Source organism: Halichoeres trimaculatus, unplaced genomic scaffold (assembly GCF_033239565.1).
Source record: "Halichoeres trimaculatus isolate MK-OKI-2021-1 unplaced genomic scaffold, fHalTri1.1 fHalTri1_scaffold_13, whole genome shotgun sequence".
In the NCBI taxonomy this organism is placed as follows: Eukaryota; Metazoa; Chordata; class Actinopteri; order Labriformes; family Labridae; genus Halichoeres; species Halichoeres trimaculatus.
In genome coordinates, this window is record NW_027437191.1 from 32,827,979 (window position 1) to 32,842,720 (window position 14,742).

At 38.6% G+C, this 14,742-nt stretch overlaps 1 protein-coding gene across 1 annotated transcript in view; it reads right to left on the bottom strand.

Annotated features, from left to right (window-relative positions):
• The window catches only part of fig4a (FIG4 phosphoinositide 5-phosphatase a), a 99,224-nt gene that overhangs the window by 57,925 nt on the left and 26,557 nt on the right, over positions 1-14,742 (bottom strand). Inside the window, exons 11-13 of the mRNA XM_074685175.1 lie at positions 11,815-11,912; positions 2,450-2,583; positions 629-745 (exon numbers count right to left, since the gene is read on the bottom strand). Coding sequence (XP_074541276.1) covers positions 629-745; positions 2,450-2,583; positions 11,815-11,912 — 349 coding nt within the window. The remainder of the gene's footprint in view (positions 1-628; positions 746-2,449; positions 2,584-11,814; positions 11,913-14,742) is intronic.

Below are 14,742 nucleotides of genomic sequence, written 5' to 3' on the forward strand. Positions count from 1 at the left end.
GTACTTTCAAGCTCATCGCTATCTTAGTTCTGCGTGAAAATGTAAGCACATGTGCCTGAGTGTGAGGTGGGAGAACAGAACAGAGCGTTAAAGCTCTGGTAGCAGGAAAGGAGAGTAATAAATATTGGCCGTGGTGTGGTCGTTGGGTTATGTAACAGAGACGTAATGTTGGGTGAAAGAGATTAAGACGCGCTGACAATAGAAGAGCCATGCATTAAGCACACGGACGGTAATCTACTCAGCTCGTTAGCGGGAAATTCTGAGAGACGCAACGGCCATCAGGCATAATTTTCATTAAGAATTCATATCAGGAGGGTTTCGAATTTAAGCAAGGTCGATAAACGTATTATTCTGAATATGTATGAAAGAAAAATGGATAATGTAGTCTCCTTTGAAAGAGAGACATCTGATATGCAAATGCAGGGGGGACGGTGGTGAAGTCTCACACACACACTCTGCTTTATTCTTTCACAGATGCTCAATCAGCTACTTTTCATTCTTTGTATAAACTTTTTATTAAGTAGAGCCTTACTGAAGTCGTACAGATTCTGATTCTTACTCTAGCTTACACATCAATGCATCAGACATAATAAAAGTAAAATGTACAAGACGAGATTAGACAGCTCACCTTTCGTCTGGTCTGAGGGTGTGACAGTAGAAGTCAAAGCGGTTAATAAAGAAACCAGTTCTCTTCACCACATTCTCAGCGATCATGCTTAGACGATCCAGGACGTTGCACAGCTTACTGAAAAAAAAAGAGAAAAAGGAGGATAGTATAAAAAATTGTTCACGAAATCCAATTATTCAATGATGTTTTCGCAGCTTTTGCCAAGTCAATATAGCCAAAAAGGAATTCTGAGTAATACCAAAATGTGCTCTCTCTAGCGCCACCTAGGCACACTAAAAGAGCTCTCATTGACAGAGGGAATGTTGTAGCAAGATCAAACTGTCAAAATAAGATGCAAAAATCATGTGATGAAACCCCTGACCTCTCTCAAGCAGGAGGTCGGCAATATGCCTTTTAAAATAAAATTATCCAACATTTTTGGGCCTCAAACAAAACTGATCTCCTCCTAGGCCATAAATGGTATCGGCTTGAAATTCGGTCAGATGACAGGGTGGGTCATGCTTTACAAAATCTATGTGCAAATTTGTTGTTTCTCAAACAGCTTTTGAATTACAAGCCCTCAAAGTCCCCCTATTAGAATGAATGGGAGAGGAAGATCCAGCTCCACGCAAGCTGCGGCTTTTGGGCGTCTAGACAAAAAAGTAAAAGTTAAGCAGCTTTAAAAATTACATTGATGGATTCCTTACCAAATGTACAATAAAAACATCTTATTTTTACAGAGATTTGGTCAAAACTGATCTCCTCCTAGACCATAAATGGTATCGGCTTGAAATTTGGTCAGATGACAGTGTGGGCTATGCTTTATAAAAGCTATATAGGAATTTGTTGTTTCTCAAACAGTTTTTGAATAACAAGCGCTCGAAGTCCCCCTATTAGAATGAATGGGAGAGGAGGGTCCAGCTCCACGCAAGCTTTGGCATTTGGGCCACTAGACAAAAAAGTTAAAGTTATGCAGCTTTAAATATTACATGGATGGCTTCCTGACAAAATATACTACAAATATAACTTATTTTTACAGAGATTTGGTCAAAACTGATCTACTCCTAGTCCATAAAAGGTATCGGCTTGAAATTTGGTCAGATGACAGAGTGGGCCATGCTTTACAAAAGCTTTATGGGAATTTGTTGTTTCTCAAACAGTTTTTGAATGACAAGCCCTCAAAGTCCCCCATTTAAATTGGAGAGGAGGATCAAGCTTCACGCAAGCTGCGGCTTTTGGGCCTCTAGACATAAAAGTAAAAGTTGTACAGTTCTAAAAGTTATATGGATGGATTCCTGACAAAATTTATTACACAAACATCTTATTTTTACAGAGATTTGGTCAAAATTGTTGCAACTATGAGGAGTTCTTTCTAAAACTTTAGTCAATTTCAGTGCTGAGAGGGCAGCAGTTGGTGATGATGTCACACACTGATTGACAGTTCAGTGCGTTTGGTCATGTGACTGAGCAGAAAGGGATGACCAATGCTGTTTGCAGCTTTAATTCTTTTTTTTACTTTAGCATGCCCAAAAGGGATGCTAGCATCAACAGCAGGTATTTCAGTTGAAAGATTTGTAATTTAAGTGAAAACGGTTTGAAATATTTTTTCTGCAAAATCCTTTGAATTCTAGGCTTTTATTTTAAACAAACTTAATTTTAAAAAATCTGATTTTTGTGTTGCAGCCATTCAGATATAGTTCAATTCACACTAATGTGAAACTGTTGTCTACATTTCATTCTTTGCTCAAACTTGGGAAAATTACCTGTCAAGTTTTTTGACACTTCTTGGACCACGTCTCATTTTGATTTAACAAACTATACTGGCAGCTTGACTGATCATACCTCTTGGTGTAGCGCGCCATGTCCCAGGCGATGTAGTCGATGCAGTTATCTGGAGGAAGAAACTGATTCAGGTTGATCACAGCTGGGTAGAGTTCCTCACTTAGGATCTTCTCATGTTTTCTTTTCTCACGTTTCTGAAACACAATAATATTAAACCTTTTTTTTCTCAAGTGCTTTTCCTCACAACTCATGCAGAAATATAGAAAAACGAGACGGAAATACCACTGAAGAAAGAGAGAAGATACAGAAGTTAAATGACAGATGATCATTTAAAAACCATAAAAATGTATCCACTCAATCCATTAACGCATAAAGAAACAGTTCCCAAGAGACAACATCACATGCTGCAAACCGTATAGAGTGCAGCATGCGTCTCATGTGTCACTCGCTAACACACGTTGTACTAGCTTCAAAGTAAACACAATGATTCATTCACATCTTTTGTACAGTGACCTCAGAGAAGAATAGAGACGTAGGAGATTGTCAGCTGGATCTATATGTGGTGAGGAGGGCAGGACTGTGGATGGATGTGTCAGGTACTCGGGGGACATGTGCCTGAAGTATGTTGTAGCAAGATCCTAAGACCTTATAGGTGGATGGCCACGACACGTGATAGAGCACAAAAATACCCATGTTCAGTAGTTCTTTATGAAGAGAGAAACCTCAAGAATATATATTTAATCAGTGTAGGCCCAAATTGTTCACTAAATATTGTGTCTAAGCTGAAGTTCAGCCCCTGAAATTGCTAGGTGCTGCCCTGTTGGTTGTGGCTGCCTGTTGCAGAGGCTCTGGATTTTTCTTCACTGATGTTTTTACTATTTTTGCTCCCAAGTTTGTCTGGAGATCCTACATGTAACCATGGCTGCATTGTTTACATGTGAAATCATCTGTTAGCAGCCTGTAGCATGTCAATGCTAACTGGTGCAAGGCCGGGTGTTTCCCACAAGGTGAGGAGAGGGAGGTGAGGATGACATGCTGGTTCTCAGGTGTGAGCCAAGAAGTGACGACATGGACCTGTCCTTCCATCCATCATTATTGGGAACGTAAGATCTATCTCCAATAAGATGGACGAGCTAGCTGTGCTAACCCAGCAACAGAGGGAATACCAGGGGGCAGAGTAGCATCATGCTATTCACAGACATGGCTAACAGAGCTAACACCAGACACCAACGCCACATTGGAAGAGCTTCACCTGCTGTGAGCAGACAGGATCCAGGAGACAGAGACTGAACAGACTGCTGAAGAAGCTCAGTCCTGGACCCTGTGGAGGTGGAGGCTGGCTGACTGGACAATGATGGACAAGCTGTCAGCATCTATTTTCTTATGGAGCTTTTTGCACTTTCTATACACTTTCTTACTTTTAGTTTCTTAATTGCTGCTGTGACTCCTCCTGAATGAATAAAGTATTTTCTATTCTCTTACAATGCTTTAAGGCTCTACTACCTAGATGCAATCAAGTACAGGATGACAGTTTACGTCTCATAGCACACCACAGTTAAATGATGTCCTGATCTGGAAGATGAATATACAGTTTTATGCAGGCTGTGTCTCATTAGAGTTGCGTATTAAACCATAATATATGGATATAGTCTCTGTGACATCACCCATTTGTTTCTACTACAGAGTTTTAACACCCATCGTCACAGGGCGCCTTACTGGGAATTTTGAACTCAGCTGTGTGTTGTAAAAATAAAAATCCCTGTGAACAGTTTGTGCTGACAAATGAGCCATTCAGACCCAAGCTTTTTTTTTTGTACCTGGCTGTAAACATGTTTTTCTGTAAAAATCAAGTGTTTTTTGGCTTGGTTTGTAAGTGGTTTCTGGTGTTTTAGCTAAGCTGCTTTAACAATCGATTCCTACAACGTGATTTTAATCCATAACCTTGTGTTTTGTTGACTGTGCTTTGTCTCTTTTTGTGTTTCCTGTCTGTAACTTTGACAGTGCTGCCTGTCTTGGCCAGGTCTCCCCTGAAAAAGAAGTTTTTAATCTCAATGGTACCAACCTGGTTAATTGAAGGTTAAACAAAATAAAAATTTTAGCACTTTCCCATAGCTTTATTTTTTTACAACTCGGGAGGCTGCTTTGCTATAATAATGTAGGCTGTAGGTGCTAGCTTTGCTAATGGTAGCCACACTCAGAGCAGTACTACTTTTTTAACTTATAGACTCTTTGATTGGCTGTGTTTAATAAATTCAGCTCAATTTTGACTGTTTTATGAGTTTTGGGGAATTTACATTTTTGTCAAAGGTCCCGTATTATGCAAAAATCACTTTATTAAATCTTTTAGTAAAATCTGTGGGTCTTTGGCTTTCCTCCCAGAAAATGTGATATTTCATGACAAAACATGCACTCAGTAGTGCTTGTGAATGTAAAATCTGGACCTAAAATGAGCTGTTTAGAATTTGCAGATGTCAAAGGCGATTTCCTTTTTTGATCTATCAGGAGCAAGTCTGACCTGATTGGTCCACCGGAGCAGATACCCCCGAACCCCCTCGGAGGAGAATGCTAAAGTTGAAGAGCCATCACTGCTCTGTTTTTGGCTGTAAACAGCCACATAGTTCCATGCACAAGCTTCCCATCTCAGAAGAAGACAGACTAAGTGTCTAGAGTTCATTTATCAGGAAATGTTCCAGCTACACTCAGTAAAACTGTGCATGTGTGTGCTAGTCACTTCACGGCCGACTGCTTTTCCAACTTTGGACAGTCCAACAGAGGGCTAGCCAATAGACTGGTCCTGAATCCAGGCGCATTACCAACCATCCTCCAACAAACCTGGGACCCTGGAAATGTGAGTATTTTAAATGCTGTGTGCTGTGGAGCAGATGGAAGAGCTTTACCTCAGTGTCCCCCCTGTCTCTGTGTTAGCTTCAGGATGCTAACTTTAGCTGCAGTTAGCCTGTTGTTTTAGCCTGTAATGTTACGGTAAACGAGCTTCTCTGTTTTCTAAACATTGTGCACTCGGAGCTCGTGGCTCCGCTCTCAGTGATGCTGAAGAGCGGGGCGGTATCAGCGGCGGCTCATTTACATATGAAGGCCACGCCCACTAAATCAGAGCGTTCTGAACAGAGGGGCTATGAGAGCCTGGAAACAATGCTGCTGTGTTGATTTATTGGCTTTTTGGACCAAAACATGTTACTACCATTTCATGAAGACATCAATGATCCAGATTAGACTGCAGAAAAGGAGCAGGATATGGGACCTTTAAATGCATTTATCTAACTTTACAGATTTTACACTGGACGCAGGATGCTTATGTGCAAAAATTACTATATGAATGTGTCATATGAGATGTTTTATAATTACTGAAAAAAATCAATACAGGCAGTTAAAATATACATTTTTTGTTGGAGCAACTAGGAAACTAGTTATTTTGGAACGTCCTTGGTTCAAAATGTGCATCAATGAATACACTATTTGTAAAAAAAGATAAAACACAAGACAAAATGTGCAAAAATTAACATTAAAAACAGACAGTGATTAGATATTGAATCCATAAAGGGAAGCAGACGTTGCTAACTCAGTGCATGTTGTAGAGTTGGTAAGCTGCTTTTTAAAATGATAATTACAGTCTGCCCCAGGAGGCTGATAGCAGGAACCAAAACATTTATTGAAGTATTCCCTGTAATGATCCCATGCAAATAAAATAGATAATAAATAGAAAACATAAAACATTAATAAATTTAGTTCAAGGCTGTTGATTTTCTTCCTGACGTCCAGGTGTTTGCCAAGTACAGAGTATTTTTTTTATTATCTCCAGTCACTCCCTGCCCGCGTCTGCTCCTGTCATCACCCCGTCCTTTATGTGAAGCCTCAATAAACACGATCCTGGACTCATTTTGCCGCACTGACAGATCACCCTCGGTGATAATTGACTTGGACGCATCGTTTAGCAGCTCACATCTCCTCGCACACGTCCAGGGGTCGGAGAGCAACCAAGCATTAATCTACAGGCGCATTTCCTCTCTGTCATTCAAGCGCACCATATAATCTGGCACATGCTCAGCACTCACACACACACACAAACACACAAACACACACACACTTTCCAGGCACGTAGAAGAGACAAGAATCGCACTTATTTAGAAAATTACACATTGCTCACAGGTTCCCAGTCCTGGGAGAGCATGGCTGTTATTTTAATGGACTCAAAGATTCATACATGCACATGTATGAACACGAGGAGGCTCGTCATGAACACTAGCACACAGAACGAGCCCTAATTACTGAAACGGATGGTTTTGCACAGTGAAAGGTTGTCTGGTGATGCATTAAGGCTTTTCTCATCTTCAGACCTCTTTCTTGTATTTGTTTTGGGGCTTGTTTGAGTGGTTTCTGCCATTTTGGAAACAATTTTCTTCCTATCATTCTGAATAAATGAATAAATAATCTTTATTTTCTAAATTTACCAAGGTCAAACAAACTCTATGTTAGTTGATAAAAGTGATGCACATGTCGAGCCATGTGAGATGCCAGCCTTCTCGTCTTTTCTTCATACATGCACTCAAAAACCGCAGCCCATGACAGGACCAAACACCCGTCCTGGAGGTGACACGGCCGAGCGGACCCCAGAGCTGGACCGCCGTGTTCCCGTACTGAAATGCCACTTCCTCCCTCTTTCTGTCTCTCCGGCGTAAGTAAGAGGGTGTAGCACATAAGCAGGGCGTCCCCTCCCTTACTCCCCGCCGTCTGCACATATCACATGGCTGCAGCTTGTGCGGACCTCTGAGGTCTCCCATTGGTCCCTCGTCTCACGGCCCCCCTTGGGAGTGACAACGTGAGCTTGGAAAGCGAAGCTACAGAGTGTATGGCTGTGTGCCCGAGTGTGTCCAGGCGTGTGTGAGCAAAAAAAGCAAAATATTACGACTGGAGCTCTGGCTGAAATGAGAAATGGAAAACAGTTTTGGAATTAATGCGTAAAGGAAAAAACATGTTTAGAGGATCCTGTGATGCTATTTCTATCACTCTATTCTACAAATATAAACCCTGATATTACATCTTAAAGTTTAATTATTAATATCCAATTAATTTTTTAAGAATTTTGGCAAGAAAGGCTAAAAACTCAAGGTCGTGACAAGGGGTCTGCAACCTCTACTTTCACAGGAGCCACTTTACTTTGGCCCACCTGATTTAAAGTCATTAGGGAGCCACAAAATCGACTTTATCTTCACAATAAAGACTGTATAGACATTTGTACATGGTAAAAATCAAGTGAATAATTATCAAAACAAGATTTTTTTTTCTGGAATTTATAAAATTGTAGATGTGAAGTCTTAGTTTTTTACTTTAAATAAATTTGGGGAGAAAAAAGATATTCAAAAATTTGAAAAAAAAATTCCAACAAATTTGCAATTTTGAAAAAAAATCTTTTTTTTTAATTTAATATATTTGCAAAAATATATGAAATTAAATGAATATGGTCATGTAAAAAAATGCAAAAATTCCAAAGGTTTTTGGAATTTCATAAATATGCAAAAATCTATGCAAATATTTTTTTTAGATTTGAAAAAAGTCAAAAAAAAATCAATTTCAGAAATTAGCAAAAAATTCATGAATTTCAATCTAAAAAATACACACTTTTGAAATTTTTATTTTCCAAAATATAAAAAAGGGGATTTTAAAAAAAAATATTCAAAGTTGAAATTTCCAAAATAAAAATAAAAAAAATTAAATGAATTAATTTGCCTCTTTTTGAAGTTCTGAAAATTTGCAAAAGATTTTGAATATTTTTGAATGTTAACAATTTTGACATTCATAACATAAGCAAAAAAAAAAAATCGGAAAGAGCACTTAAAACTGATAACATATATTGAAATAGTGTAAAAAGTTGCTTAACTCATCAAGTTTGTTCTTTACTGAGGTCTGTCCACATATTAAGCATGTTTTTAACCCAGCACGTTGTCAGTTAAGTGAATCCATCCACACAGAATTAAAATCTGTATTTTCTTCCAGATTAGTCTTTTTGTAGATGTAGTTATCTTCCCAGGGCTGTAAAACTTGAGGTTAGCCACAGGTGCATGGAAAGTTGGTGGGCTGTTGATGTTGTAGGAGGTGAAGTAGAGCAGTGGCAGGCTTTATTGACAGATGGGATGAAGATTTAGTTCAACTAAATGTTAACGCAGGATTTTATTTAGTGTCAGTGTCTTTAATCATCAATACGCTCTGTAAGAAAAATAACTATTCTTTATTTTAATATTATTTTTTTAAAGCTACAAGGAGCCGCTGCAAAGGAGTCAAAGATCCACAGGTTGAAGACCTTTGCTCATGACATACATGCTTCAGTTGATGTGTGTGTGCCTGCTCATCACTGCTGTGTGTGTGTGTGTGTGTGTGTGGGATTGTCCTCGAAACAATGCAGATCCATACATAAATTACTGTTTTAACAGTTAGTAATCACCAGCAAGCGGGAAAGTCTCTCATCATTGTCAGAGTCTCCACAGCAACAGCCAACCCCAGAGTCCCTCACCAATCACACGGCACTGCCTGCTCTATCAAATTACGACTTGTTGAGTAAATCCTCAAACTGGAAATTTTTCTTGAGCAGTCTCCAAACATCAGCAACCAAAGCTTACGTAACCCTTACACAAGAAACGTGTTCTTCCATTCAAGGTGCGTGAAACACTGCTGGAGAGTTTCTCTGTCGCCTGGGAGAACACATCCCTGATCACCAAGTTCATTATTTTAAATTATTACTATAACTTAAATACACTTCAGTTTCCTCAACATTAAATCATTCAATTCAGAGTTTTCTTCTTTTCCTTCTCCAAGCATTTAACTTTTTATGCTCATGATCATTTCAAACCCAGAGGAAGTGAAAACTGAAGCTGTTTGATTTGGAATGACTTTCTTGACGGACCAAAACCAGCCTAAGGGTCCAATCTGCACCTGGATGACTTTGCAAAGTAAATGATGTTGCAATCATTTTTCCCAAGGTTTTACATTTTTTTATAATGTTTTGTAAAAAGATAGTTTTTCAAAAGAAAATATATACAGGATGTACTTTTTTTCCCTAAAACAAAGAAAAAAACTTGAAGTTGTGGTTATTGGAAGTTGTTATGGTCTGATTTTACCGACAACATGAGATCAAACCAGGCTGTTTGTGGCCCCTAAACTAAAGATAAATCGATCTGAAGTGTCCTTAAGGCACCTTAAAGGTAAAATTTCATTAAAATTTGAAATTTCAAAAATTTTCAGAAGTTTAAAAAAATGTTAAAAAAGAAAAAATTTTTTAAAAAATTGAATAAAAAATTCGTTAAAAAAGTTTTAAAAAGTGTAAATTTAGAAATAACAACAATTATAATAATATTAATACATTTTATAAATAGAGCGCTTTTCAGAAAATCAGAGACACACAAAAACAAAGAAAAAGAAAAATTTAAAAACAGATATAAATATTCAAAATATTTAAAATAATGAACAGTGTTTCCCACAGGATTTTAGGAGACTGTGGTGGGGGAGTCTCTGACCCTCGGTGGTTTTAATGTGTGTGTACTTTTTTAAGCGCGATGTATCACCCTTACAGTCAGTGCAGTTTGGGACCATGGACATGAACATACGCTGATAAATAAGAACTTACAAAGGCATATCAGAAATATTTTAAATTTGATTCAGAAACAAAACCAAAAACTCACTCACTCACAATAATTTGAACAATTTACTGAACAACATTTCAACAACAGGTTATTTACACTATTTCCCATGATCTGTGATCCGTTATCAGGCTCCTGAGACTGTAGCCTACCGTTATTCTCTCACCTGAGTTAACGAGGTGTGTGTTTGAAGCTGATGAGAGAAAAGAGAGCAAGAGGATGTGAGTAGGTGAAAGGGAAGCAAAGTGGAAACCCTTTATATTGTTTTAACATCTTAAAAAATATTTTTTGAGGATTAAGGGTCAGATTACCATTCTTCTTTTCTCTGCTCCCTTATTTGGATTTAGGAGTGTTGTGTTTTCATTCTGTTTTTTTTTCTACAGTGACTGCAGAAAATAGTCAAAATAAATAAAGATGCCTAAATTTGCTAAGGCCCACTTCATCACCAAATGAAGCCTAAATCAATACAAGATCATTTTCTGACTGATATTTCCTGATATTGCTGTGTATCTGGCTTTGAGAGAAATTCATCTTCTTCCATGCTCTCTCCGTCTGTTGTGTTCACCGTCTTACGCTGACGTCACTACAAAAATCGTAGAGCGCACATGGCTACTTAATATGCACGTACTCATTTGCATTGACCATATATAGTTATGTTCGGGCGCGCTGAAGGCAGGAAAGGAGGTGTGCTCACCACATTCACGCTTTTCTCGGCGCGGTGTGATTTATCACGGAGAATAGCTGCAGCCGTGTGTACGCAGAGTCTGATAGATCTGAAAAGAGTGTTGGTCATATCCACGTTTTACCTTTTCGTCGTAAGTGAAACTTAAGAGGACTTTTACACGCTTTAATAATTGTAGGCCCCAGGAGAGGAGAATATGAAATAATAAGCCGCTTCAGCTCCTTGTATTGGTATGGTAACAGGTGATTGTACTGTGTGATTGCACTGACTCTGAATGCGCGGTGATAATGAAACACTGGAACCGAGACGTGCGCGGTGCAGCCGTTCCTCTTCCCGAGAGGGGGGTAGACAGCGCAGTGAGATACTGTGTCCACGGCCGCAGTTAGCATGGCCGCTAATGCCCAAAAAAGAAGTTGCACGTACCTCAGAGTCCGACGCCCCGCTCTAACGTTGCTGGAATCTGGTTCGCGCCAAACGTAACAGGTAAAGAGCGACGTCTATGAGTGTGACCAGTGCGCGCGCACTCTTGTTCTCGCTTGTTTACGTGCGGTAGGAAATTACAGCTGTGTAATGGTCTGACAGAATGACGGATCGTATTTTTTGTCTCCATATGAGACTGTGGCGGAGCCAAATGAGACTGTGGCGGGCCGCCACAGTCTCATTAATTAATGGGAATGAAATAACAGTTACATAAAAAAAGATGAGAAAATAACAATCAAAAGTTAAAAAAAAATGTAAAAAAAAAAGAAGCAAAACATGAAAAAAAAATTGCTAAAGTTTTAAACAATGTTTGAATTTCAAAAAAGTGCAAAAATTTCAAATAGTTTGAAATGAAATAAAAATTGCAAGATTTTTAAGAAAAAAAATAAAAATTTACAAAAATTTTATTTTAGCAAAGTTTTTAAAATTAAAAAAAAAAAAGAAAAAAGAAAAAAAGGAAATTCTTGCAAAAGAGCCAAGCCACAGGTTGTAGACCTTTCGTCTTTGGTTTTGAATTATTTCCCTTCCGTCAGCTCTATAAAAGAGCCATTGCATTCTTTCTTGACTGCATAAACTCTCCTACTGAGGACAAAATAAGGGCTCTAAAAGTGTGTTACCTTGACAAGGTTGAGGATGATGATGGGAGAGCCAAACCGCTGCAGCATCTGGTCAAAATGGAGGGCAGCTACATGGGCGTATGGGTCGGCTTGGTCCACTGAAAGAGAATTCATGTGATTGTTAAAACATGTGCGTAATCAGTCGGGGATTACGGGAAATTCTGTTGGTTTTGGATGTAGCCTCAAGTGGACACTGAAGGAACAGCAGCTTTTTAGATTGGATTTATGTTGTAATATTGAATGTTAGTGCTTGTAATAATAATCCTCTGTCATTATATAATTAATGTTATTTAACATTTTATGATCTTGTTACTCAAAGGCCAAACTAGGGCCTGGGAGCTTATCACTTATAGATATTTGGTATAAATTTGTTTATGTTTAGTTTAGGTTTTTTTTGGTCACTTTAACATAAAACCTTATTTGCACAATGAAGTGAAAATGAAAAAACGCTAACTTAATGCTATTGTCTTTAATGTTTGAAGCACATTGACTTAAATATCAACTTTTAGGTTTGCACTGTCCGTGTTCAATAAAAATGTTTCTTTGTTCTTGAATGTTTTGATTAGTTAGTATAAACAGCTGTGTGAGATTAAAGGTTTCCATTGTAACCTACTCGTTAGGCTGTGGAGAGCTGCAGCTGTTTGACTTCTGTATGAGACAGAGGATGGACAAGTGAAAAGCAGGGTCTGAATCTCCTCTAGATTTGGCAAAACTGTATTGGCTATCAGAAAAACAGGTACATTGTGAAAATGTTGAGACTCTGATGATCACTCATGTGTTTTACGTGTCTGTAGAGCCAGAAATGAGGACAGGACGGCAAGAAAAAAATGTAACTACGAATGGAGGTAGGTCAAATTAAACATTGCAGCAGGTTACGGTAAAAAAAGTACTTTCTTTTGCTATGATACTCCCTTTGTTAGAAGCAGAAGAAGCAAGGAAATGTTTTGATTTATTTATTTTTTGTTTCTACAGTGAAGATTCAGGAACTAATAACAGTTTGTTTGAGAAAGCTCTAAAGTTTCAGCAGCAGCCTCCTTCACTCTGGCTGCTGATGTTGTGCACTGTAAGAGCAGCGATTTTTGTGAAAGTTTGTGTTGCTTAAACAGTGAAATCTCAAACACTGTAAAATATATCTAAAGGTTACATCACACATGAATAGCCAAAAGATTTGTGAACATTTTAAAGCAAAAATGGAGTCTGTAGGTGAAAGTTTGCTGAAGTTTCAGGATCTCAAAGTGTAGGGAGATTTAGGCGAGAAAGCTGAAATTTCCCATTCATTTTAATGGAGCAAATTTTGTCAGAAAAAGTTGAATAAATCAAAAGTTTAAGGGCTGGAGTTTAGAAAAGTTATAGCACACATTTCCTGTAGGAGCTGAATATGTTAAAACTTTAACAGTGAAAATCAGACAAAATTTGAAGGAGTAGCACAGCAAAAAGTGTACAGAAGAATAATCGAATTACAATATGTTAAAATGCTGAGTCAGCTTTCAACATAATAGGCTACAGTCAGGTCAAAGAATAGTGTATGAGGGATAGACTCACTTTTGGAGACTGACTCGGGAGGACAAAGAAACAAAAATGGTGAAATTCTGAAAAGCAGTTGGCGCAAACTCAGTCATCAAGAGGAAAGGAGGGTGTAAAAGTGAAGATTGAGGTTATGGTTATAAAACATGAAAAAACCCAAGCTCACTACAAGGAGAGAGTGCAAAAGTAGGTTGATGAGATAACTTGTCTTGATGGGTCCAATCTGTGTCATGGAGCCACACACTGAGCAAACACAGATCCCCGCCTCCTATCCGGCTCATTGTTCCCTTTTCTACCTTCTATTCATTCATTTATTCATCTTTTTTTCTTCTTGAATCATATCGAGTGCTTCCATTTCTCTCTGCAGCAGAACAACACACCTGCATCAAATTGGACCAAGCGGAGCAGCCAGGAGAAAGAGACAGGAAATGGGTCAGGGTACAGTTCAAAAACACACAACGCAAACACAATCCTCAGGCATCCTTTACTTTACGACTGTTTCATCATCAGGCCTCAGACGGACAGGCGTTTAGGTCAACATGGAGAGATAGCAGCCTATGGCATTCTAAGTGTGCCACGGAGAGTACAACCTATGTAATGAGAAGATCAGCGAAGGAGAGGAGTGAACCATTAAGGTCATCTCCTTCACAACTCAGATATTCGAGCACTTCAGGGCCACTTATATGCTCTTATGTAACATTAACTCCTGAGAGCATGATGATCTAATGGTTGGGGACTGAGTACTAAACTCTGAATCCACAGACTACGGGTCCAAAGCCGCCTCTTTCCCGTGTTTCTGACCTAGATTTGTCTAATAGACGTCTCTCTATGCAGCTCGGCGAACAATCAAAAAGTATTACAACCACGCTGAATGTGGGTTTTACGGCCTTTTCACAACCGTCCAGGTAGTTGAACAAAGAAATGGATGTCAGTGGGTTTATCAATGTGTTTTTAGTTATTCTTTGATAATAAGCCAATTGAAAAAGTCTGATGAGAAACTGACTCTTTCTCTATGTCTGTAATGTCACTGTGTCTGTGCCGCGCTGGACAGAACAAGGTCAGGGATGCAAACAGGCAGACAATATGAAAACTTGTTCAAGAAGCTGAGAAAAATACTTAAAAAATACATCCTAAGCTACGTTTACGTTCATTTTAGGGAGTCTAATCTCTCTCTACTCTTCCCCCCGACATATTTTACAATCCCAGGAAAAAATACACAAGAACGGCAGCCGTCAATCATCGTTCAACATGATGTAAAACTTCATTTTTAAACTCTAATAACAAATGAAAACAAAACTTTTCTAAAAAAGTGGAGTGGAATACAAGGCAGCCAAATAATATCTTCAAGTCACCACAACAATCGGACGTGAGAAACATTTCTACCAGGTTTATTATTTTTTAAAG